This window comes from Nannospalax galili, unplaced genomic scaffold (assembly GCF_000622305.1).
Source record: "Nannospalax galili isolate Female #2095 unplaced genomic scaffold, S.galili_v1.0 scaffold571, whole genome shotgun sequence".
In the NCBI taxonomy this organism is placed as follows: domain Eukaryota; kingdom Metazoa; phylum Chordata; class Mammalia; order Rodentia; family Spalacidae; genus Nannospalax; species Nannospalax galili.
In genome coordinates, this window is record NW_008330297.1 from 543,646 (window position 1) to 568,779 (window position 25,134).

Below are 25,134 nucleotides of genomic sequence, written 5' to 3' on the forward strand. Positions count from 1 at the left end.
TTTGAGAATTAATTCCTAGAGAGGAAAGGACTAGAAAAGTAAATCTGAGTTCTGAGAGCACAGGCTATTGTTACGGTAAATTAGATCAGGCTGGAGAGATGGCTCAGGGGTTAAGAGCACTGACTGCTCTTGCAGAGGACCAGGGTTCGATTCCCAACACCCACATGGCAGCTAAGAACCATCCTTGAGTCCAGTTCCAGGGAAAACCGACGCCCTCTTCTGACCTCCGCGGCATTGCATGACATGGGTGCACTTACATATGTGCAGGCAATACACTCATACACAAAAATCAAAAATAATATTTTTTAAAAAATTAGATCACTAAGATGTATGTAATTGTGTAGGGACATGGGAATGAGAGGCTTAGAACGTATGTATGTAATCCCAATACCAGAGAGGCTTATGTACAAGGATAGGTAGTTCAAAGTTAGCCTGAGTTACTTGGTATTTAGCAACTACTCAGTGAGGGTAGCCTGGGTTACACAGCACAAACCTGTCTCAGAAAAAAACAAAGAACAACAAATACAGAATGGCTTTATGTTTTGAGCACTGACTGTTCTTTATTTTGAAACCAATACTCCTGAACCTGGAATGTCTCTACTAAAACTGAAAGAGCCAACCCTTGCTTTAGAATTCTGGTGGCAGTCCTGGGTAGGACCTTAGGGATCATTTATCCAATGATTCAGAAAGCTGGGAAAATAATATTTTCTCCTCCATTCCTTTTTTTTTTTTTTTTTTTCTTTCTGAGGGTCTCCCTGTAGGTCTGCCTGGCCTGGAACTCATTATGTAGACCAGGCTGGCCTTGAACTCAGAGATCCACCTGCCTCTGCTTCCTGAGTGCTGGGACTAAAGGCGTGTACCACTACGCCTGGCTGTCCTCCATTCTAAATGTATGGAAAGGTGCTATTCAAAAGCTAGAAAACTAAAAAATTAATAAAAATATAAACCAGCATTTGAGGAGCACTGAAAAATGCTGTTTAACAGGATGATCACATGGCTTCTTACCCTGACTTCTTCGAGGTAAACTAACAACAAGGATCATTTTTCCTGCACAGATTCCTCCCTTTCCATGTGGAAAGGCTGAAGGAGCCAGGTCGAGGGTCTGAGAGCTCTTCACTGATCAAACCATGGATTGGGCTACATACCTGCACAGAAGGACCCATTTCTCTGTTTCTAACTGGTCCAAAGGTGCTAAATATGAAAGAGCATGAACATGAACTCATGGCACAGAGTAAGCAGTCAACACAGAGGGATGTAATTCTTGTGAACTTGTTCCTACACATTTATTCTAAAGACAGGAAGCTTTATAACCAATACAAAATACCAAACTAGAATTTGATAATTCAATGACATTAGGGTTAAAAGGAATGTTAGGGTTAAAACAAGGGGGTCAGGAACACCAGGGATGAGAAACAAAAGGGTCTGCAGCTGGGTATGGGATAGCTGACCACATAATACAAAGGACAGAGCTCTTGGGAAAACGAAAGTCAGAGCCGCAGGCCCACTGGTTCCCACTCCCACGAAGGCCCCCTGAAGAGCACACACAAGCACTGTTGCCATTTCCACATGTCCTTGCTTCTAATGCAGCTAATTTGTCTGTAAGGACAAGCTTGCAGCTCCATTTTGGTAGCTGTAGTAGAAGTAGCTTCCCACCATGGTAAAACTTTAAGTTGGTCATATAAATATGAGAATAAAAGCTCACTTAATGGCTACCAGACCCCGACAAGGTCTACGGACCAGCAATACCCGTGATGTCAACACCAGACAAGGATCAGAGTTAGTTGGCAGTCAAGGTTGGCAGCTGACCCAGCAGAAGTCCCGGATGGGCAGAGGGGACATCAACCACTCCCAACACCTCCCTGATCAGGCCAGAAAAACATGCATAGATGTCACTCCCTAACTGGCTGGGCCATCAATGAGCCCGGGGAATTAACTAGCCTTAATAGAAATGACTTCAGTAGCTATTTAGTTTCTGACTTGAGACCTATAAAAAGCTCCTAGACTAGTTCGACATCCTCTCTTGGTGTTCCTCCCACACTGGGGCGTTCCTCTTTGTCACTCTTCATTAGCTGTCTTTAAAAAAGCTGGTTTTGGTTTGCTGTTATCATGGGTGTGAGGCAGCGAGCTCCAGCCACTATTTGAGGCTGACCTTTGGTGACCATGCAATGTCTGGTGCTCTAAATTCCTGGGTCACAGATATCTGGGATAAGAAAGTGTCCATCACACTCTGATGCGTTTCAGAAGCAACGTGCCTAGCCCTAGCAGTGCAACATCACCATGGTTCCTACTATAAAACATGAGGAAGCTGCCAGGATAATAAGCAGATATTTCTAGCTCTCGTAAAAAGTGCTGCCGTCATGATTTACGGCTCCTGCACAGCACCTAGGACTAATACAGAAACGTCACTAGAATTAACAGATTTCTCAGCAGAGAAGGAAATTTGTGGGTTTTACTGTCAAATCACTCACTCTCTTTTCGCAGAAATTCTAACCTAACACCTGGCTTATCCTATTTGAATTTGGAAATGGCTTTGAACTTCGGACTGTTACTGGGATCCCACTCTGACTTACCTCTCTGTTCCTTTGTCTTTGTGATCTCCCTTTGCAAGAAATCAGACAAGACACAAAGGGCAGTGTAAATAACAGGCAGAGTTTATGACAGAATACTGTGAGGCACTCTCTAGTAGTGGTCCAAAGGCATCGTTGTGGAGCAAAGCACTCTTCATGGGGTAAGAGTGGACCATGGTCAGAGACAACTGTGCCCATGCGTGGAGGCAGCTGTCATGTATAGTGTTTTCTAATTTTCCTGGAAGTGCTGTGATGAGTAGCTCCTTATCCAGGTGACTGACAGACCCATTTGGATCAAATCTAAAGGGAAAGGACAGTGGTAAATCTGTTCTACAACAGAAAGCCTCCTGCTTAATAGTAATCTTACAATTTTCCTGGCAGCTTAGAAAGTCATGTTTCACTCGGGCCCACTGATACAGCTCATTCTTTTGACCAAAAATCGTGTATCAAAGCAGATTAAACCCACACCACCACCAATAAATACTAACAAATAGAATTTAAAAATGACATCTATAGGGGCCAAGATGGCGCCGAGCGCCGGGTGAGCGGCGCTTTGGCAGCGAGTCACCATCTCTCCACCCTGGGGCACCATCCTTCCAGGGAGGGGAGTTGGAATTCCAGCATGGCTGAGGAGAAGAAACTGAAACTCAGCAATACTGTGCTGCCCTCCGAGTCCATGAAAGTGGTGGCTGAATCCATGGGCATTGCTCAGATTCAGGAAGAAACCCGCCAGCTGCTGACAGATGAAGTCAGCTACCGCATCAAGGAGATTGCACGGGATACTTTGAAGTTCATGCACATGGGGAAGCGACAGAAGCTCACCACCAGTGACATTGACTATGCACTGAAGCTAAAGAATGTAGAGCCACTGTATGGCTTCCACGCTCAGGAGTTCATCCCTTTCCGATTCGCCTCTGGTGGGGGCCGGGAGCTCTACTTCTATGAAGAGAAGGAAGTAGACCTGAGTGATATCATCAACACCCCTCTGCCACGGGTGCCCCTGGATGTCTGCCTCAAAGGTGTGGGAAGGGGAGAGTAGGGTAGGCAGGGAGAGGGAAGAGCAGCAAGGTATGGGGGTGGGGGAGAACCTCACAGGCAAAGAAACAGAAATGTCCAGTGTGACAGTGTGAGATCCCCGGAGAAAGGCAAGAAGTGGATCTAGAAGGAGTACACACCTTCCTTCAGCGTGACACCTGGGTATTCAACTGGAATATCTTCCTCACAGCTCATTGGCTGAGCATTGAAGGCTGCCAGCCAGCTATACCGGAGAATCCACCCCCAGCTCCCAAAGAACAGCAGAAGGCTGAGGCCACAGAACCCCTGAAGTCAGCAAAGCCAGGCCAGGAGGAAGATGGACCCCTGAAAGGCAAAGGTCAAGGAGCATCCACGGCCGATGGTAAAGGGAAAGAGAAGAAAGCGCCTCCCCTGCTGGAAGGGGCCCGTTTCCGCTTGAAACCCCGCAGCATCCACGAACTGTCTGTGGAGCAGCAGCTGTACTACAAAGAGATCACAGAAGCCTGCGTGGGGTCCTGTGAGGCCAAGAGAGCGGTAAGCCCATCTCCCACCTGCCTTCACCCTGAGACTTTTCCCAGAGCGTCAGCAGTTTCCTGCAGTGTATGCCCTCACATCACTCCCACAGGAAGCTCTGCAGAGCATTGCCACGGACCCAGGGCTCTATCAGATGCTGCCACGGTTCAGTACCTTCATCTCAGAGGGGGTGAGAGGACTGGAAAAGGCCAGGCCCAGGAGAAGGCCCCAAAGGAAGGGGGTGGAAACAAAGGAGGGGGATGGTACGGGTCACCCATCTGAGGGTCTCTCTGCCCCCTGCTTGCCCCCAACCAATTTTCCCTCCCCTAGGTCCGTGTGAATGTGGTTCAGAATAATCTGGCCCTGCTCATCTACCTAATGCGCATGGTGAAGGCGCTGATGGACAACCCCACACTCTATCTAGAGAAATATGTGCACGAATTGATCCCAGCAGTGATGACCTGCATTGTCAGCAGACAGCTGTGCCTGCGGCCAGATGTGGACAATCACTGGGCACTCCGGGACTTTGCTGCCCGCCTGGTGGCCCAGATCTGCAAGCATTTCAGCACAACTACCAACAACATCCAGTCTCGAATCACTAAGACCTTCACCAAGAGCTGGGTAGATGAAAAGACGCCCTGGACAACTCGTTATGGCTCCATTGCAGGCCTCGCAGAGCTGGGACACGATGTGATTAAGACTCTGATTCTGCCAAGGCTGCAGCAGGAAGGGGAGCGGATCCGCAGTGTCCTGGACGGGCCTGTGCTGAGCAACATTGACCGCATTGGAGCAGACCATGTGCAGAGCCTTCTCCTGAAACACTGTGCCCCAGTACTGGCAAAGCTGCGGCCACCACCTGACAATCAGGATGCCTACCGGGGAGAATTTGGGTCCCTTGGGCCCCTTCTCTGCTCCCATGTGGTGAAGGCTCGAGCTCAGGCTGCTCTACAGGCTCAGCAGGTCAACAGAACCACACTCACCATCACACAGCCTCGGCCCACACTGACCCTCTCACAGGCCCCTCAGCCTGGCCCTCGAACCCCTGGCTTGCTGAAGGTCCCTGGTTCTATCGCTTTGCCTGTCCAGACACTGGTGTCTGCACGAGCTGCTGCCCCGCCTCAGCCTTCCCCTCCTCCAACAAAATTTATTGTAATGTCCTCGTCTTCCAGTGCCTCATCCACCCAGCAGGTTTGTGGCGCTCCATGAAAGGAGCCTTGGTCACCTCAGAGTACCTTGGGGAAGCCTTGGAGTGGAGGCCTAACTCCTCCATGCCCCAAATCAGAAGGTGGAAGGGTCATTTGTCAGGGTGTTATAGCTCCCAAGCTAACGGCAGTCTCCAGGGTCTTGAGGATGGAATTGAGTAGTCAAACTGGGGGGTACAAAGGAAGATGGGAGCCGAGGGTGAGGGTGAACAGCAGGTATCTGGAAAATGATCCCGGGGGAAGTAAATGCATCTCCTCAGGCCATCTAGGGGTATAAGACAATCACAGTGCTTTCCTCTCTCCCCAGGTCCTATCCCTCAGCACCTCAGCTCCTGGCTCAGGCTCCACCACTACCTCTCCTGTTACCACCACAGTCCCCAGCGTGCAGCCTATTGTTAAGCTGGTCTCCACTGCTACCACTGCACCCCCCAGCACAGCCCCCGCTGGTCCGGGCAGTGTTCAGAAATACATCGTGGTCTCCCTTCCCCCATCAGGGGAGGGCAAAGGAGCCCCCGCCTCTCATCCTTCTCCAGTCCCTCCCCCATCCTCTTCACCATCCCCACTTGGGGGCAGTGCCCTCTGTGGGGGGAAGCAGGAAGCCGGAGACAACCCCTGAAGAGCAAACCGCATTCCCTCAGTGGATCTCTACAGCACTCTGCCACCCTTTATCTAATCTGTGACTATCCTTTCAGCGTGTGGTATTTAGACTTTTTTTTTTTTTTCTGGTCTCTTTGAGACAGGGTCTTCCTGTAGCCCCAGCTGTCCTGAAACTCACTACGTAGACCAGATTGGCCTTGAACTCAGAGATCCGCCTGCCTCTGCCTCCCAGTGCCGGCATTAAAGGCGTGCACCACCACTCCCGGCTTTTAAGGAGCAGCAACAGTGACACTTCTCCTTCCTTAAACGTGGTGTTAACAGAGCCACTGGTGGAGGGCCTCCAGGCTGAGCAAAGGGTCCACCATCAAGGACCCTCAGGCCCCCGTGACCTTCAAGCCTGGGAATCCTTGAGCTACACAAGTGGACCTGTGGAGGTCGCGGCAGTGCTGAATCACAGGTCCCGAGGTCCCCAGGAGGACCCAAGAGGCAAAGCCAGGCTTGAAGGGCGAGAGCCGGCGGTAGGAGTCACGTGCTTAGACCAGCGCCTGCCCTGGACCGTCCCGCGCCAAGCTCAGGGAGCTGAGCCACGCCGAGGAAACCTAGGACAGCTGAGCCTTCCGGAAGCCCGGCCATCCCCGGCGTTTCTTCACGCACACCTCAGGGCTTCAGTTATCCAGGCCACGCCGGTCCAAAACCGCAGCGATGAGCAGGCCTCGGGCGCATCCGTAACTTCCCTCCATTCAGCGGGTCTCCTCTGCCAGGGCGGAAGGCGCCGGGAGCGCGCGGCTTTCTCGCCCACGTGGTTTCCCGGCGCGCTCCCGGCGCCGCCCGCTTCTGCGCAGGCGCGCTGTGTATGCGGCCCCGGGCCCAGGTGAGCGGCGCGCCCCCGGCGGTGCAGATGGGGCCGGCGCTCGCCCTGTGGCTCCTGCTGGCCGCCTCCGCGCTCTGCCAGGAGCAGGACCAGACCCCCGACTGGAGGGCCACGCTGAAGACCATCCGCAACGGCATCCACAGGATCGACACCTATTTGAACGCCGCGCTGGACCTGCTGGGTGGCGAGGACGGGCTCTGCCAGTTCAAGTGCAGCGACGGTGAGCGAGCGAGGAGCGAGCGGGCGGGGTGCACGGAGCCGGCGACAGGTGCCGGAGGACTTTGACGTGTCCTCTGCGCGGAAAGAACGCGCCAGGGCTAGGATCTCGCCGCTGGGACTGAGCAGGCTGGGTGCAAACTGGGCGCAAGTTGGGTGCAAAGTGGCAGCACTCTTAGACTGTGAGAGGTCGCCAGCGTGCGCGCTCTGCTCTTAATGTGGTTTTTTCCTTCTGGCAATTGCATAAAGTTGCCTAAGAACTCACTGACAGATGAATCCTGGAAATTGGGTGGAACAGGCTGATTTTAAATCGTGTGTGTGGTGTGTGTGTGCGCGTGCACTGGTGAAGGAATGAGCTGACCATGTACAGCTAAACGAGAAGTTTTAAGTCACCAATTGATACTAAATTATTTCCCTTGCAAAGGAAAATTAATAAATTATGGCTTTTGAAAATACTTCTAGTGTACTCTGTTGTTGAGAGAGGTGTACTGGATTAGAAGAGTTCTAATCACTTCTAGAAAATAGTCCATCAAGACTGGCAGTTTTCTTTTGTTTAATTTTTCAAAAAAATGTTTTATTTTATGTGTATAAATGTTATGCCTGCACGTGTGTATGTGCACCCATGTCGTGCAATGCCCATGGAGGCCAGAAGAGGGCTCTGGATCCCCTGGAACCAGAGTTATGTTCAGTTGTTAGGCACCCTGTGGGTGCTCGGCTGTGAACCCAGGTCTTCTGCAAGAGCAGCCAGTGCACTTAACCCGCGAGCTGTCTCTCCTTTAGCCCTCTTGTTCGATTTTTGAGACCAGGTCTCGTGTAGTCCAGGCTGGCATCAAACTTGCCATGTAACTGTTGCTGGCCTTGAATTCCTTACTCTTCTGCCTCTGCCTTCCAGGTGCAGGGATTACAGGCAAGAGTCACCATGCCAGATGTGTAGTTTTCTTTTTTGTTTTTTGAGACAGGGTCTCCCTGGAGCCCCAGCTGGCCTGTAACTCCCTATGTAGACCAGGCTGGCCTTGAACTCACGGAGTCCTGCCTGTTTCTGCCTCCCAAGTGCTGGGATTAGAGGCATGCGCCACCTTGCCCGCCTGGGTGTGTTCTTTTCTTTCCTTAAATGTCAATGGTTCCTCTTCCTTATTGCTGGTCACTAGTCATAGTTTTTAATTCATTCCTTTCATGTCCTTTTAAGCTTGCTGTTTCAATCTGAGAACTTGCTTTATGGCATTGTGGGTAGTAATAAAGTCACTACTGCAGGCAACAGTTGTTTTCCTAAGCATTTGTTTTATAGAAATTAGTTTTTGGTGGGAGTGGCTTCTCTTTGGCAATTCAGAATATTAAGATAGCACTTGGGAAACCATTCTTCCAATGAGATAAGCCAGTATCTTGCTCTAGATTAGCCTGTATCTGCTGAAAATAATAGGGAAAGCCATGATTTAGTGGGAAAACTGGATTGCATGTGTAGGTGAATGTAAAGCTATCATGTAAAGCTATGATATCACTTGCTGCTTGTGAGTCTCCAGGCAGTTTCTACCTTTATGCTACTATAAAGGAAGAACCGGTCATATCTTGTCCATTGCCTCTCTACGTCTTCCATTGCTTCTAAAATTTATGCTAGTGTGCATCAGGAAGGATGGTTTTGTTCTTGTAAAGCTCATCAGGGGAAGTTTGTGAGTGTCTTAAAGATTAAATGATAACCTTCCCATAGGCAAAAGTTCTAACTTAATTCCCATTCATTATGCAAATATTAGAGTATTGACAGAGTGTGGGCAATTGGTATTTTGATTGGCGATTGAGCAGTGGCAGACAAAATCCCTTTCTCTGGACTTTCTGTTCTAGTGGAGAGAAGCAGTCAGTGAGTAAACAAGCAAATCAAATGAGTCAGGTGGGTACCCACTGTCTCCAGGTCTGCTGTGTGCCAATGCTTTGAGAACAAGAAGGTGTCTTAACATAATAAGAAAAGAAAGCAGGCCATGGCACAGGGGTCAGTTTGCTCTTTTACATAGGGTGGTACAGGAAAGCTTGTACACCAAACAATAGTAGCTAGAGTGTCCTAGAAGAATTGGGAAGTGGTGTGAGTGCCTTGTGATACTGAGAAAAGGGCATTCCAGGGAACAGAGTGCATAGGACTGGAAAGGCCAGTCAAGATTGACTGGAGGGTTTGAGCCTGAAGCCATGGAAAGATGCAGCTGTTATTTACAGAGATAGGGAAGATGTGGAAGTTGTGTTTATAAACAGCTGTGAGTCCAGAGTTCTAGAGTTGTATACATTTAAAATATCTTGAAAAATACTATTCCTATTAAAAGGTTGCTTTAACTTTTACTTAACTTTTTTCATCTTCTACAAGCCTTATAAAATTTGCCATTTAGAGCCCAGGCACATCCTTAATCCCAGGACAGGTGAGGCAGAGGCAAGTGATATTTTGTGAGATCAGGCCAGACTGGTCTGCAGAGTGAGTTCTGGGTCAGCTGGGGCTACATAGAGACCCTGTCTCAAAGGAAAAAAGAAGATACCATTTGAACTTTAGGGCAAGGTCTCCATACAAATGAGAAAAAAAAATTCTTTTTTGAGATTTTAAGAGTGCTGTGCCTCAGTAAAAATCCTATTGTATGTTGGAAAGCACTGTCTTTTCAGTGGCTGCGTGGTTTGAGTCATTCATCATGCTGACACTGAAAATTACTGTCAATTTCTTGAGAAGTCTTCCTCAAGCTGATTCGGTTTTCCGTTGTTTCAGCATGCAAGCAACCAAGTCAAAACCAAACAGGTCAGGTATGATGTCACAAGCCTTTAATCACAGCACTTGAGATGGTCAGGGAGAAGGATTACCATTAGGCCAGGCTAAAGTACATAGTGAGGTCCAGGCAGAGGCAGGTGGATCTCTGTGAATTCAAGGACATCCTGGTTTCAGTGGAGTTCCAGGCTAGCTGGGGCTACAGGGAGATTCTGTCTCAAAAAGACTGAAAAAAGAAAACAAAAAGAAACAGACAGACAGCTCCCAAAGCTTGAGGAGCACAGGGATTAAGAGATGATTTTAAATTGCAGTAAAATTGCTGGAGAGATGGATCAGGGGTTAAGGACACTGGCTCTTCTTACAGAGGACCTGGATTTGGTTCCCAGGACCCACATGGCAGCTAACAACCACTGGTAACTCCAGTTCTGTTTTGGAAATTTCTTGTAGTCGAGACCAGTAGCCAAGTCAGGTGAAGGAGAGGAATTTATTTATGCCAGCGGCTGACACCTGAATGGCACCATAATGGCACCAGCCCCCAGCTCAAGTTCATAGGGAAATTTATAGTCAACTCATATGCAAGCAGGGGGTTGCACATAAGCTAGTGCTTACAAGAATGATGTAGTTTGGCAAACAGAGACTTCTGTGGTGGGTAGATAGGTGAGACTGAAGGGGGCGGGAGATCCCTCCTCATCTTCCTCACCCTTTTCCTTCTTCTTCCTCTCTCATTTGGGTGTTTTCCACCAGTCAAGGTTCTTACAACTTCATTGTCAGGAAATTTCCATTTGTCTGAGGCCAGAGGATACCCTGTCTCAAAAAGATCAAAAGAAAAAATAATAAAATAAATAAATAATAAATAAATAAATAAATAAATTCCATTTGCCACAACAGTTCCAGGGGATCCGATGCCCTCTTCTGACCTCCTCTGGCATTGCACAGCACAGGGTGTGGTGGTGCACACCTTTATTCCCAGCACTTGGGAGGCAGAGGCAGGCGGATCTCTGTGAGTTCAAGGCCAGCCTGGTCTACATAGGGAGTTCCAGGCCAGCTGAGCTACAGGGAGACCCTGTCTCAAAAAGACAAAAAAACAAAAAAAATCTGAATTTTTTAGGCCTTGTAGGCATTACCAAATATTTCTTATTATTTTAATAATTAGAATTATAAATGGGACTCTAGAAGGAATGATTGTAGTATTGTCCATTTCCTTTTATTAGTGAGATATAAATATTGTTTAATAATAATTACTTTTAAACCCTGGATAATTGGACGGTATGGGACACCTTAGATATTTATTTAATCAAGGAACATCACTACTTAAGTGTAAAATATGAAATGTTGTTATTTAAAGATTGATATCTTTTATATAATTTGGATAAGAAGAGTTAAATCAAATCTTTGGATATTTCTAGAGAAAAAATAATGGTTAACTTTGTTAAATGGAGCATTTTATAGGGTCTTTTAGTGTAATTGGGTTGGATTTAATTGAAATATATACGTGTGTGTATATACATATAGATATGTAGGCAAATTTGAAAATGACTTAAAATTTAAATTATTCTGAATAATGAAAAATATATATCTGTGTCTCTCTAGATATTGTATGTGTGTGAAAACACTTGAATCTTTCTTAAATATTATTTATTGTTTTTATTTTTGTGTATGAGTGTATGCCTGCATGTATGAGTGCACCTGTGACGTGCAGTGTCACAGAGGTCGGAAGAGGACGTCAGATTCCCCTGGAGCTGGAGTTATGGATGGTTGTTAGCCACCATGTGGATGCTGGGAATTTAGTTCAGGTCCTCTACAAGAGCAGTCAGTGCTCTTAACCGCCGAGCAATGTCTCCAGCCCCAACACTTAAATTTTAAACATGAAAACTAGTTCTGGAATAAGGTAGGGGTTCTGAGTAAGCAAATATTTATAACAAAAAAAACATGAGCAGTGAAAGGAAATAACATAATTATTTATAACAATTTAAACCAAAATTAGTATTATTTTATTATTTAGGAATATATCAAGTGAAATATTAAATATCAGAAACCATTAAAAATAATTATAAAAGAATTTAAGGAACAAAAACTGACAGAAGTGTTCAATTACTTGATGGTACTGGATTGTCAGTTAGTCAAAGATGAGTACTATCCAGTATCTCTGAAGTCCACAGGGCTGAGTTTTCAGATGAAGTGTTCAATTACTTGATGGTACTGGATTGTCAGTTAGTCAAAGATGAGTACTATCCAGTATCTCTGAAGTCCACAGTGCTGAGTTTTCAGATGAAGTGGCACGTGTGAATCTCAGAGTTCATCTCCTTTAACCTGTAGTGCAGGAGCTGGCTAGAGATACCTGGGTACAGTCTTTTTCTTTTTTGTTAAAAATATAATTTTACCTTGATTGTTTTTCTTTTAAATAAAATTTAGGAAATATTTAATAAGATAATTTAAAATGAAAATCCAAGAGGCTATATTTGAAATATAGAAAACATATATGGCATCTTGAATATTTAACAGTAATAAATATGGTAAAAATATATTAATAGTCTTGTAATCTTGTTTTATTATAACAGACAGTTTGAAATTATTTTTGTTAAAAAGAAACTTTGAAGCATGCAGAAAACAGTTTGCACTTTTTACTTTATTATTATTATTTTTTGTTTGTTTCTTTGCCATCTGTTTGCCTTTGTTTTACTTTATTATTATTATTTTTGTTTGTTTCTTTGCCATCTGTTTGCCTTTGTAGTATGTTATTCATTTAACAAATATTTAGCTAAACTGTTTTTTTTCTTAAAATTCAAGGTACAGAGATGAATACTTATAACATACACACACACACACACACACACAGAATATCTATAAATTTTAAGATGCTTTAGTAAGCCTTGAAGCAGGGGTTTGTTTTGTTAGTTTGGTTTTGGTTTCTTTTTTTGTCTTTTTGAGACAGGGTCTCTGTGTAGCCCCAGCTGACTTGCTATGTACACCAGCCTGGCCTTGACCTATCAGAGATCCACCTGCTTCTGCCTCCTGAGTGCTGAGACTAAAGGTATGTGCTACCATGCCCAGCTTTGAAGCAGGTTTTTTTAAATGACCAACTTTCTTTTTAAAAATATTTAAAGCTGTTTTTACGTAGACTTGGCAAAGATAAGGACATTAATAAACATATTTGTTGGTTTTAAAGAGGCAATAGTGGCCTTAAAATCCTTAAACTGTTTATTGTACATACACACACACACACACACACACACACACACACACACCAGAGATAAGTGATCTTTCTTAATTCTTGGAATAAAGAGTTTAGCATACTATTTACTATTTTTATTTAGTGTATATGAGTGTATTGACCGCATGTATGTAACTGCACCTGTGTCATGCAGGGCCCCTGGAGGTGAGAAGAAGGCGTCAGATTTCCTGGAACTGGAGTTATGGACAGTTGTTGGCCTCCATGTGGGTGCTGGGAATTGAACCCCAGGTCCTCTGCAAGAGCAACCAGTGCTCTTAACCACTGAGCCATCTCTCCAGCCCCTTATTTTTATTTATGTGTATGGTGTATTGCCTTCATGTATGTAAGTGTATCTGTGTCATGCAGTGCCCTTAGAAGTCAGAAGAGGGCATCTGATCCCCTGGAACTGCAGTTATGAATGGTTGTTAGCTGCCATGTAGGTACTGGGAATTGAACTTGGGTCCTCTACAAGAGCAGCCAGTGTTCTTAACTGTTGAGCCATCTGTCCAGCCTCTATAATGTTACATTTTATCACGTACTGAAATATTTATCTTATGATTTTAATGAATGCTGTTTTATATAAACAATTAGCATGTAAAGATTTTATGAAACACTTAATAGATCCAAAGTTATTGTTTAATGGATTTTAAGATGTCCAAGTACCCAAGTTTATAAAACAATATGTATTTATCAGGCATTATCAAAATACATTTATAAATCTGCATATTACATTTACAGATGTAAATAATAAAAAAATCTACATTTTAATTGGGCGTGCCAAAAATAAAAATAAAACCAATAATTTTAGCACACAATAAAAAAGAATACAAAAACAACTGAAGTGGCCTCATATACTCAGAAATGAGACTGCTGGGTCGTATGATCATTCTGTTTAAGCTTCTGGGAAACTGTCACACTGTCTTCCTCAGTGACCACCACTGGCAGTGCATAAAGGTATTTTTAAATTTTTATTTTAATTTTTTTATGTGTGTGAGTGTTATGCCGGCATGTGTGTTAAGTGTACCCATGTTGTGTAGGGCCTGTGGAGGTCAGAAGAGGGTGTCAGATCCCCTGGAACTGGAGTTACGGATGGTTGTTACCCACCACATGGGTGCTGGGAATCAAACCTGGGTCCTCAGCAAGATCAGCCAGTGCTCTTAACCCCTGAGCCATCCCTACAGCCCCTATTTCTATTTCTTTAAGATGTGGGAAAGGCTTAGTGGCCCAAAAGAAGAAAAGGTGAAGTTTGCCATGTAGACTTAGGGTAATATTTCTTTATCTTTTCCAGGGGCTAAATAACTGAGGAGGAGATGCTTTTACATACAAGACCAGCAGAGTTCCCTTTGTCTAAGCTGTTAGCATTACATAAGTCAGAATAAACAAGTATAAAAGCAGTTATTCTGAACATATTGCAGTTATTTCATTTTGTCTTAGGCTGCTCTCTTGGAGGCAAGAGACTGGCTTGGGTCATCTGGAGGATCAGCTCTTGTGATGTATGTACCCCAGGAGAAGCCATGTGCTGCTGCATCTGACCAGGTACCAGAGTATGACTGAGTCTAGATTTTTTTTTTTTTTTTTTTTTTGAGACAGGGTCTCTGTAGCCCCAGCTGGCCTGGAACTCACTATGTAGACCAGGCTGGCCTTGAATTTACAGAGATCCGCCTGCCTCTGCTTCCTGAGTGCTAGGATTAAAAGTGTGCACTACCACACCTGGCTAGTCTAGGGGATTTTTAAGTGGGTCTCTGGCCAGAAAAACAGAAGCAAAGGAACCAGAAGTGACACGCAAGCCATGCTTAGCAGAGTAGATTGTACAGAGACAGGCGGGAACCTCATCAACAGTGCTTTAAGGATCATGGCGGGAGCACCCAGAAACTTCAGTCACTGAGACATAGGTACCACATGGTCATCCTGAGGTGCCTCTGACGTTCTCTTAAGTTTAAGGAACCCCACTCAACCCAAACCAAGATTCATGGCTTCAGTTGCTGAAAGTATAATAAATACATTTTAATGTGGGCTTAAGCATGAGAGTTAAAAGCAAAAACACTGCTCAAGGAAAAGAAAGAGAAGGAAAACAATATGAACTAGATCCAAGTGTGAGTATGGCTTCCTAAAGGAAAGTGACCTTTAACAAATGAGAATTTTTTAATATTGCATGGAATCTCTCCCCTTTTTAAAGTTAATTTTTAAATTTAATTTATTTGTTTATTTATTTAATGTGTATATGTGCATTGCCTGTGTGTAGGTAAGTGCACCCATGTCGTGCAATGCCCACAGAGGACAGAAGAAGCTGTCGGATCCCCTGGAACTGGAGTAATGGACAGTTGTTAGCTGCCATGTGGGTGCTGGGATTCGAACCCAGGTCTTGTGCAAGAACAACCAGTGTTCTTAATTGCTGAGCCATTTCTCCACCCCCTAAAGTTAATTTTTAAATTTTAATGTTCCTTTAAAAGGAATGTTTTTGAAGAACACTTATTGTAAAGTATGAATTTTGTCAATTTTTTTTGCCTTTTTAAATGATTTTACATTTTTATTGTTTTTAAATTTTATTGCCTAGAACTTCTAGTTAAGTGCACAAAACCCAATTTACAACTAGTAAATATTTCCCATTGAGGGGAACTTAAGTTGAATTAACATATTAATGAAACCTATAACCAGCTAGAGTTTGGTTTTCTTAAAACATTTCTCCATTCCTTAGATTAGTTATGTAAGAAGTGTCCAGAGAAAAAGAAAAAGAAAAAAATTACTGAGGCAGAAGGTGAAGTATTTAGAGAAGGGGATGGGCACTCCACAGGGCAGGTTGAGCTGGTGGCAGGGTGTTGGGGCAGGGTTGCAGAGCAGCAAGCCAGATCTTATAGAAGTACTTGGTATCTAGAGAGGGAAGATCAGAAGCCTGGGAGCAAAGGTAGAAAAAGTAGGGGACCTTGGACCGTTTGCCATCTCTTTGGGGTATGTTATCGAAGTTCCGCAAAATGGCCGGATCAAAAGTTTTGAATTCAGGCCAAATATTTCTGTTATCAAGTTGGTATTTAGGCCAAGTTTGCCCACATAAGTGGATCAACATGTAGGTGTTCCTTCAGTTGGGGAGATGGTGTGCCCCAAAAGTAGGGAGAGGGCCAGATCGTGGCAAGAAGGCATCCCCTGGAGCCAGAGGAAGCTGGCCAAGAGCTGTGGAAGGTTTGGGTGCAAAGATCCCCAAATCTGAACAAACCGGAAACCAGGGCCCCTGGGGTTCAGGAAGGAAGTGTTCAGGGCACCTCCGAGTGGGTCTGGACTTACTGTCTGACCAAGGGTGTTGGATGCCACCGCTTAGCTGAAAGAGGTCTGGATGGGGTGGGGGTGGGAGCTGGTGATCGAAATCCATGGGAGAGATGTAAAGGAGAGAAGCAGTATTAGAGACAGCATCTTGTTTAGAAGATCCTCCTGGGTTTTGGCTGGGGACCAACATGTTAGAGATAGGAGCGGAAAGGCGGCACAGGCCTCAGAAATCTAGATTGATGTTTATTAGTCAACGAAGAGTAGAAGCTGACCAGCAGGCATCAGCACAGCAACCACACCAGTACAAGTGGCAGGAGGGTTTATGTTCTATGTGGAGATAGATATGTGGGTTGCTGCTTGTACAGGGTCTAGGCCCAGGGCAGGAAGACCTGTGTGCGGCACAGGAATCACTATTGTTGGGGTGATGTGTTCTGGAGCCATAGTTTCTAAACGGGCAAATGATTCTCTGATAAGGCCCATCTGCCGGAATGACGGTTTACGACCCACCAGGGGTTTTCTGTGCCCTCTCCTTTTAGGAGGCAGAGGGTGAAAAAGCACAAACTTGTTAGATTCAGCAGTTCTTGCTGAATCTTGAGATTAATGTTATGGAAACTTGTTTCCTTTTGGTCATCCTCTCTAGATGGAAATGGCCTTAGTGACAGTTAGGTAAAATTACTTGTGGGAACAAATTTGCCATTTGCCATTTTTTCTTAAATTTTTGGCTGTGAAGGCAAAGGAAGATGTTGAGTATCTTTATCTCTCTGCCTTATTTCCTTCAGACAGACTGTCTCACTGAAAGTGAAGCTCACTGATTTGGCTAGGCTGGGAGCCAGTGAGCTCCCGGGACTTGCCTGTCTCTGACCCCAACAAGAAGGTTACATGGACATACACCCATGTCTATTTACCTGGGTGCTGGGGACTCAAAATCAGGCCTTACTCATCATTGCAAAACAAGCACTCTTAGCCACTGAGCCATCTCCCACAGCCCTTACATTTTTTTTCTCCCTAACATCAGAGGAGATTTAAGGAAAAAAATTCTTTTACATTTCTGATGAAAATTTAGAGAAAAATTGGCTCCTAAAATGTTTAGAATTTTGGATAAGTTGTTCATTCATTTGGTGACATTATACACACACACACACACACACACACACACACACACACACACTATCATGCAAGTGCTGTACTAAGAATTAAGAGCCAGGAGGTAAGGAAGCCAGGATGGAGATGGTGCTGTGTGCAGGAGTCCAGACAAAAGGCAAGTTGATAGCAATGAAGTGATGAGAGATGGTTGGACTTGGGGTATATTTTAAAGGATTTGCTATTGGCTTGGAAGTAGATTATGAGCAAGGCAAAAAATGATACCAGAGTTTTTGGTGAGATCATCTGCAAAGATGGAATTGCCATTAACTGAAAGGAGGAAGGCTACGGAAAGAAGAGCTTTGGAGCATAATGAAAAATTAGCGTACCTGTGTGCTCTTGAGAGTGATGGGGTGGAGAGTGGGAACCCTGCTGAGGGAAAGGTGGGGTACCAGAGTCACATTCAGTAAGTGAGAAGTGTGGATTCCAGTACGTAAAGAACAGGCCAGGTGCCGACAGCTCCCGTGAATAGACTGAAGGCAGGAGGTAGGCACAGTTGTCCAGTGGGTGGGTGGGTATTCAAGTTCTGATTGCCTTTTTTCTCAGTGAAGAAGGAATAAAGGTCACCCGCTTCAAGAATTCATGAGAATGAAGATGTTGGGAGATTTGAGGAAAGTAGGAAAGTGAGTGGATGAGGGGAATAGCCTCAGAGCCACCTGGAGGTGAATGTTAAAATCTCAACCGCCTAGGAAGCAGGTTAGGCTTCTGCTTCTGTTTGTCCTGTCAGCCCATGCTGTGGAGGGAGATAGATGGTAAAACATTAAGAAGTGCCTGCCATGTCAAAAGGAAGTTGGTATTTCTCCACATAGCTGTGTCAGTGACTTTCACTGGTGTGTCTTTAGTTCTCCCTCCCATTTCCTTTTTTCAGTTTTCTGTTGTATCTGCTTATAAAATCTGGGGAATGATGGCTACAGTACATCATTGTGTTATTGCTTGACTCTAATATGTTCCTTCCATTATTGAGTTTATGATTGCTTTGTAAAAGCTGGCACCAATATAAATGCTATTTTTTTTAATGTTCAGCAGCAGTTAACGACACTTACAGCAATATTTAAATGGGCTTCCCAGAATTGCTAATTGAGCCTCTTTCCCTGCTATAGTTTGAGTATGGCTCCTCCTCCCCCAAACTTGTGTTAAAATGTAATTTCTGTTAAAAGATGCGCTATTAAGAGGTGAGATCTTTGAGAGACATGGAGGGCTCTGTCCTCATGAATTGATCAGTCCATTTTTGTAATTAATGAGTTATCTTAAGACTAAATGTGCAATAAAAGCCTGTTTGGCTGGCTTCTAGCTCTGGCCATGTGATGCCCTGTCTCATCTGAGGACAGTGCCAGCAAGTCTGCCCTCGGACACTAATCACATTCCAGGGATCCTGCCTCCTAATACTGTCTGTCACCCTGGTAATTAGTGTCAACATACACGAATTGTCAGGGGCACTAATAATAAGATTATAACAATGAAGGCACTGCTGTGTGATACAAGATGAGGAAGAACATCCACATGGGACAGCAGTCCAAAGACCCATAGGCAGGAGCAGACTTGCAATGTCTATAATGCATGGGAGGGAGCATTGGTTCAGAGAAGTCATGGCAAGCTCAGATTATAGGGGGTCTTAAAGGACTTACAGACTTTTGGTTTTATTGAAAATGATGTGACTGAGGGGTTTTGTACTGTAGAACACTTGGTATAATATATAATTTAGCGAATCACTCAGTGTCATTGTTGAAATTAACTATGGCTGGAAGTGATGTGGACTGAGAGAAAAAAAAATGAGGCTTGTTAGGAGTTTATGGCTGTAATCCATGGTTTCTTAGAGCAGAATGGTAGCAGTGGATGTTTTGGGAAGTAGTTAGATTCTTAATATTTTAAAGACACAGTCAACAGGACAGGTTGTTGAACAGAATGTAAGCTCTAATAAAATAGTCAAGAATGGCTGCGATTTTTGCTCTGAGCATCTGGAAAGATAAGAGTCACCACTGACTGAGAACAGGTTGGAGTGAGTTTGGGATGAGAGTCAGGGAGGACATCTTAACCCCAGTGGACACCCAAGTGGCGGACAGATATTCTTCCCCAGGCTCTGGCAAGGGGGAAACCAGATGATAAACAATTTTCTTGGGAATTAAGGATGAAAGGCAAGAGGGAGGAGTCGAAGTGGCCGTGACAGCCTGGGTGGGCAGAACCAACCCTTCTTAGTGCTGGGAGACCAGAGCCAGTTCTTGCCCCTCCTTCTCCACTCATCTTGACGATTGCCTTTTGTCCTTGTTTCTCCTTCAGAATGGATAAAGCAGGCCGTAGCACTGGCTCTCGTGAGCTATATTCTGTTGCAGCTTCTTGGTTACCTCAGTTGAGCATGAAACTAGGAAACCATTTTTTACCATTATTAGAGTCAGTTACTTGTTTTCGTGGCTTGCTACTAAAGAGTTGTTCTTTTCCCTCCTTACTTGACTTCTGGGGGTAACCTTATCATTAAGTCCCCCAACATTCTTAGTTGAAAGAAAGTTGGAGTACTTTGTGTCTCTTAAGTATTCAACTATGGGGTGGCATTTGAAAATGATATCATGTTTTATGGCTGAAATAACTGAGTATGTTTCATTTTTGGAATGAAGACAGATGGTAAGGAGCTGGGGATAGCTCCATCAAGAATGTGCCTGTCTTATGATCGTGAAGACCTAGAGCCCATAGAAGAAAGGGGACATGCTGGGCGTGGTGGCGCACACCTTTAATCCCAGCAGTTTATCTCAAAAAGAAAAAAAAAAAAAAAAAAAACTAATCACGGCTATAATCCCAGCAATGGGGAGGTGCAGACAGGCCAATCCCTAGGGCTTGCTAGCCAGGCAGCCTCACCTACTTGGTAACTTCAGGCCAGTGAGAGACTCTGCCTCAAAAACAAGGTGGGGATGAGTGATGAACGACACCAGGGGTTAGTCTCCATTGAGTGCATATATGCACACACACCACACACCACGCATGCATGCACATATGCACACACAGAAAAATGGTAGCTCCAGTTGTTTGAAAGGATTATCATGTAAGGAATTGGCTTATTTTGTCTTATGGAACTGAGTATTGCTTATCAGTAGAATTGATCAGGAAACAGAAAAAAGAACATCTCCCTAACTGGTACCATTCCACGGTGGAATAGGTTATTTGTTGATGTAGGAGGACTATAGAAAACAGCCAGAGAGATCGTTTGTGTCTGTCTGGTGTGTTGAAGTGATTTCTGTATTACATGAGGTAAGCTGTTTCTAAAGCGTTTCTCATGGTTTGAGATTGCTGTGATTGTGTCATCTTCCTCTGTGCTGCATGCTACTAGACAGCACAGCACAGCCGGAGTTAATACAGTTTACCTGGTGCACCATGACTCTTTTCATGATCTGTATTCATGAACAATTGGCTGGAGGGTTTGGGGGCAGAATGTGTGATCTGATAATGCTTTGTAATGGTATTAAAGTAATTAGATTATTACTGAATAACTATGTCTTCCTAGCTGAAACACCTGTTAATTGATGGTTATTGAATTTTTGCGGGGGTGGAACATTTGCTGACAAGTTAGGAAGATGCAACCAATTACTCATAGCCCCTAAAAATCTCAAACCTTAAGATGCACAGGAATGCACGGTGGGTTATCTTTCAAACACGTGATGCAATCTTATATGCACCTTTGAAATCACTAGTGGTATAGGATGAGCTTGTATATGTTCTGAACAGCTTAGGCTTATGAATAGTAATTGCACTATATGAAGTGCTGTGTGTTTGTGTATGTATGTTCACATTGGATGTGTTCCACACTCTTCACCACAAGAGACATAATTAATTACATAAACTAGCATTCTAGTACTCATCAGAATACTCATTAATGCTGGTGTCCAGTATTCCCAAGGCTAGGCTAGCACATTGTGTACCTTTGCGAGTATGAACATTTTCCTTCATATTTTAAAATTAAATATGATATTATTTATATTTTGCATAGGATCGAAGCCTTTTCCACGCTATGGATATAAACCGTCCCCACCAAATGGATGTGGCTCTCCATTGTTTGGTGTCCATGTAAATACTGTTTCTTATTCTTTGATAAGTTTTATGACCATTAGTTTGAGTAATACTTTTAATAATGCAAGACTTAGTGCATCCTTGGGTTCACGTATAATTTTGCTCATTGTAATGATGTTTGTGTTTATTATAGTATTTTCTGGCAAAACACACACTTAGCAAGTAATGTTAAATGGGATTAAAATTAATGATTTATTTTTTACCTTGTGTAAATACCATATAAATAATATTTTGTAATGTCTCAAACATAATTTAAAGGTTTAAGATGCATATATAATACTGCTTAAGGAGGAAAAGTGTAGATAGGCATGATTTCTTTATTAAAGCAAGGCTAAGTGGGAGCAGTGTGCTTGTTATTTAGAAAATTAGACTTGACCAGTAGCTATGGACAGAAGATATTTATGAGAATAATTCCTGTGCATAGGAGTTTTGTGGGTTCACTAAAACAGCTAGCCAGGTGTAGTGGCCAACACCTTTTTGTTCCCAGCAGGCAGAGGCAGGCAGATCTCCGTGAGATAGAGGCCAGCTTGGTCTCCATATCGAGTTCAGGGCTGGGGTGGGGGGTACATAGACCCTTCCTCAAAAAACAGAAACAAAAACAAAAGAACAACAAAAAAACCTAAAGATAAGTTATGGATTCAAAATAACAGTATCTCTCAAAAATGGAACAATACTTAAAGTTAAGAAAGAAACCCCACTATTTGAGCTGAATGTGGTGGCGCATACCTTTAATCTTGGCACTCGGGAGGCAGAAGCAGGCAGATCTCTGTACAATTAAGGTCAGTCTGGTCTACATAGCAAGTTCTAAGCCAGCTGGGGCTACAGGGAAACCCTGTTTCATTTAAAAAAAAACAACAACAAAAAAAAAACAAAGCAAGGGGCTGGAGAGATGGCACAGTGGTTAAGAGCACCGGCTGCTCTTGCAGAGGTTCGATTCCCAGCCCCACATGGCAGCTAACAACCATCTGTAACTCCAGTTCCAGAGGATCCCACACCCTCTTCTGACCTCCACAGGCATGGCATGACATGGGTGCACTTACATAAATGCAGTCAATACACTCAGACATTTAAAATAAAAATAACAAATAAAATATTTTGGTTAAAAACCCTACTATTTGTAGGCACTTAAAAGTTTTCTGTGACATTTTATAGACTACATTTATTTGGAAGCAGGGCTACAAAATACTTTGAAATTTCCTAAAATCATAATTGTCTAGGCCCTGGAGAAATCTTTTAATGCTCTTAGCTTTTTTTTTTTTTTTTTTTTTTTTTTTTTTGAAACAGGGTGTCTCCCAGTAACCCAGTTGAACTCACAGAGATCCACCTGCCTCTGCCTCCTGAGTGCTGGGATTAAAGGTGTGCATCACCACACCTGGCTTATGTTTAGATCTATGTTTGGAGGCCTAGGGAGGAGCTCAGTGGGTAGGAGTGCTTGCTGTGCAAGCATGAGGACCTGAGCTTGAATCTTCCACACCCACATAAAAGCTGGGCATAGGCACATGTGCCTGTTGGGGAACAGAGACAGGTGGATTCTTGAAGTTTGCTGGTCAGCCAGCCTAGCTGAAACAGTGATCTTTAGGTTCACAGAGAGACCTAGCAATAGAGGGAGACACCCAACATCCTCCTTTGGCTGCTGCCCTGCACACCTGTGCTCACACACACACACACACACACACACACACACACACACACCATAAGTAAATAGGGCCATGTTTCGTATTTTGGACAGTTAGGAACTGTGATTATTGACAGCTAACTGTGAGTACTCTGACATTGCAAAGTAGAGAGCAGAGGGGCATGGTAGGACAGTTGTATGGATGGGGTATTGGTAAGAGTCATGGGGAGATTTATAACATGGGAACCGCTTGTAAGCAGAAATGGGTTTGGAGATTGGCTACAGCATTCGTTGTTATTGATTTCTATGATGCCCACTTGAATGCACTACCTTATGCCGAGGAACTTTCATCTCACTGTCAGTAATTCATCCAAATGCCGCCACAGCTTAACATTGGCATCCCTTCCCTGACAAAGTGCTGCAACCAACACGACAGGTGCTATGAGACCTGTGGCAAAAGCAAGAACGACTGTGACGAGGAGTTCCAGTACTGCCTCTCCAAGATCTGCCGCGATGTGCAGAAAACACTTGGACTTGCTCAGAACGTGCAAGGTAAGGATGATCCTGTCAGTTGGGATGAGATGCCATGTTTTAGTGTGTTCGGTATAGACGCGTGCCAACGGCACTCACTCCTGCTCAGTACCTGTTATGCTACAGCTTCTTCAGTTGCCCAGAGCGAGGAGCTATCTGATGGTTCAGTAATCTAAAATTATACATAGTCATAGAAGCAAAGTGTCTTCAGAAAACTTAGGAAAGGGGAAAAATAAGTCCACCTTGTACCCTGGAATAGATCTCGAATCAGTCAGAGACTAAAGCTTGAAGCCCTGAATCTAGTTGTCTCAGGCCATCTGGGCTGCTGTCACAAACTAATAGACTCAGGTTGCTTGTAGACAACAGAGGCTGAGGAGAACACGATCACGGCATGAAGAGATCCATTGAGTGGTGAGGGCCTTCTTCCTGGTTTGCACACCATGCTTTCTTGTGTCATCATGTGGGGAAAGGGAGTAGGCAGCTCTCGGGACTTTTTTTGCCGTATTATTAGACTCAGGGCCTTGGATAATGCTAGGCAAGCCTACCCCTGAGCTATATCCATAGCCCTGGAATATCTTTTTTTTTTTTGAGACAGGGTCTCCTATAACCCTAGCTGGCCTGGAGCTTGATATGTAGACCAGGCTGGCCTTGATCACACAGACCACCTGCCTGTGCCTCTCCAGTGCTGGGATTAAAGGTGTACATCACCACATCCACCTCAAGAATATCTTTTTAAATGTGAATTATCCCATTCAAAGTCCTTACTGCTTTAATTCCATTTCCTTGAAGATTAGGATTTCAACAGGTTATTCTTACAGGAGCACTGATGTTCCGACCACAGTACCAGTGAATTTAAGAGTAGTACAGCTGCTAGACATGATGGTTCATGTGCTTATAATCCCAGCCCTCAGGAGGCTGAGTGCTGCATGGCTTTTCTGGGGACACTTAAATACGTCTTCATCTCAGAGTCCAGCGTGGTGAACTACTGACCCTTTACAGGGTCCCCAACCATACTAGACTGCTTTAATAGTTTATATCCTTAGGCAAAAGTCTCCAAGGTGGTATGCAGGGCGTGTCTCAGCAGTACATCTGCTCCCAGCCCCATACTGTCCCACAGGGGAGAAACGTAGGCAGTGTAATTTCAGAGGAAGTAATTGTCTGCCTTAGGACAAATTCAGTCTTTTTTACCTGTACTGTCCTTTCTCCATGTTCTTCACTGCTGCCTGTTCCCTGATGTCCCTGGAGGGCCACAAACCAAGGCACACCTAGCCGCAGTATCCACCAAAATCCAAGTATTGTGCATGTTAGTAGGGTACGTCACTTCAATGTGAGGTCTCCAGTCAGCCCGCATGGCCTTCATGGAAGGCCCGTGAGGAAGCACCCAAGGGGCTGGAGAGATGGCTCAGTGGTTAAGAGCACTGGCTGTACTTACAGAGGACCGTGGTTCAGTTCCCAGCACCCACATGGTGGATAACAACCATCTGTAACTTCAGTTCCAGGGAATCTGATGCCCTCTTCTAGCTTTCATGGGCATGTAATATATGCAGGCTAAACAGTCATACACACACAAGTAAAAAAATTATATATATATTATATATATATATATATAAAATATATCTATAATTTT

At 44.3% G+C, this 25,134-nt stretch overlaps 2 protein-coding genes across 4 annotated transcripts in view; both read left to right on the plus strand.

The window, feature by feature from the left end:
* Nucleotides 1-1,213: 1,213 nt before the first annotated feature.
* LOC103742438 (transcription initiation factor TFIID subunit 6-like) lies at nucleotides 1,214-5,912 on the plus strand. Its single transcript, XM_008843488.3, has 5 exons — nucleotides 1,214-3,586; nucleotides 3,793-4,115; nucleotides 4,207-4,284; nucleotides 4,425-5,282; nucleotides 5,604-5,912. The coding sequence occupies exons 1-5, from the start codon at nucleotides 3,190-3,192 to the stop codon at nucleotides 5,910-5,912; spliced, it is 1,965 nt and encodes a 654-aa protein (XP_008841710.1). The 5' UTR covers nucleotides 1,214-3,189.
* A 695-nt stretch (nucleotides 5,913-6,607) lies between these two features.
* Pla2g12a (phospholipase A2 group XIIA) overlaps nucleotides 6,608-25,134 on the plus strand; it is a 22,511-nt gene continuing 3,984 nt past the window's right edge. For 2 of the 3 annotated variants that reach the window (XM_017800803.2, XM_008843499.3), the window contains exons 1-3: nucleotides 6,608-6,984; nucleotides 21,282-21,358; nucleotides 23,363-23,528. In XM_017800803.2, the coding sequence (XP_017656292.2) occupies nucleotides 6,747-6,984; nucleotides 21,282-21,358; nucleotides 23,363-23,528 (481 nt within the window). In that variant the 5' untranslated portion in view covers nucleotides 6,608-6,746. The remainder of the gene's footprint in view (nucleotides 6,985-21,281; nucleotides 21,359-23,362; nucleotides 23,529-25,134) is intronic. The other variant, XM_029568675.1, reaches the window with a different exon arrangement.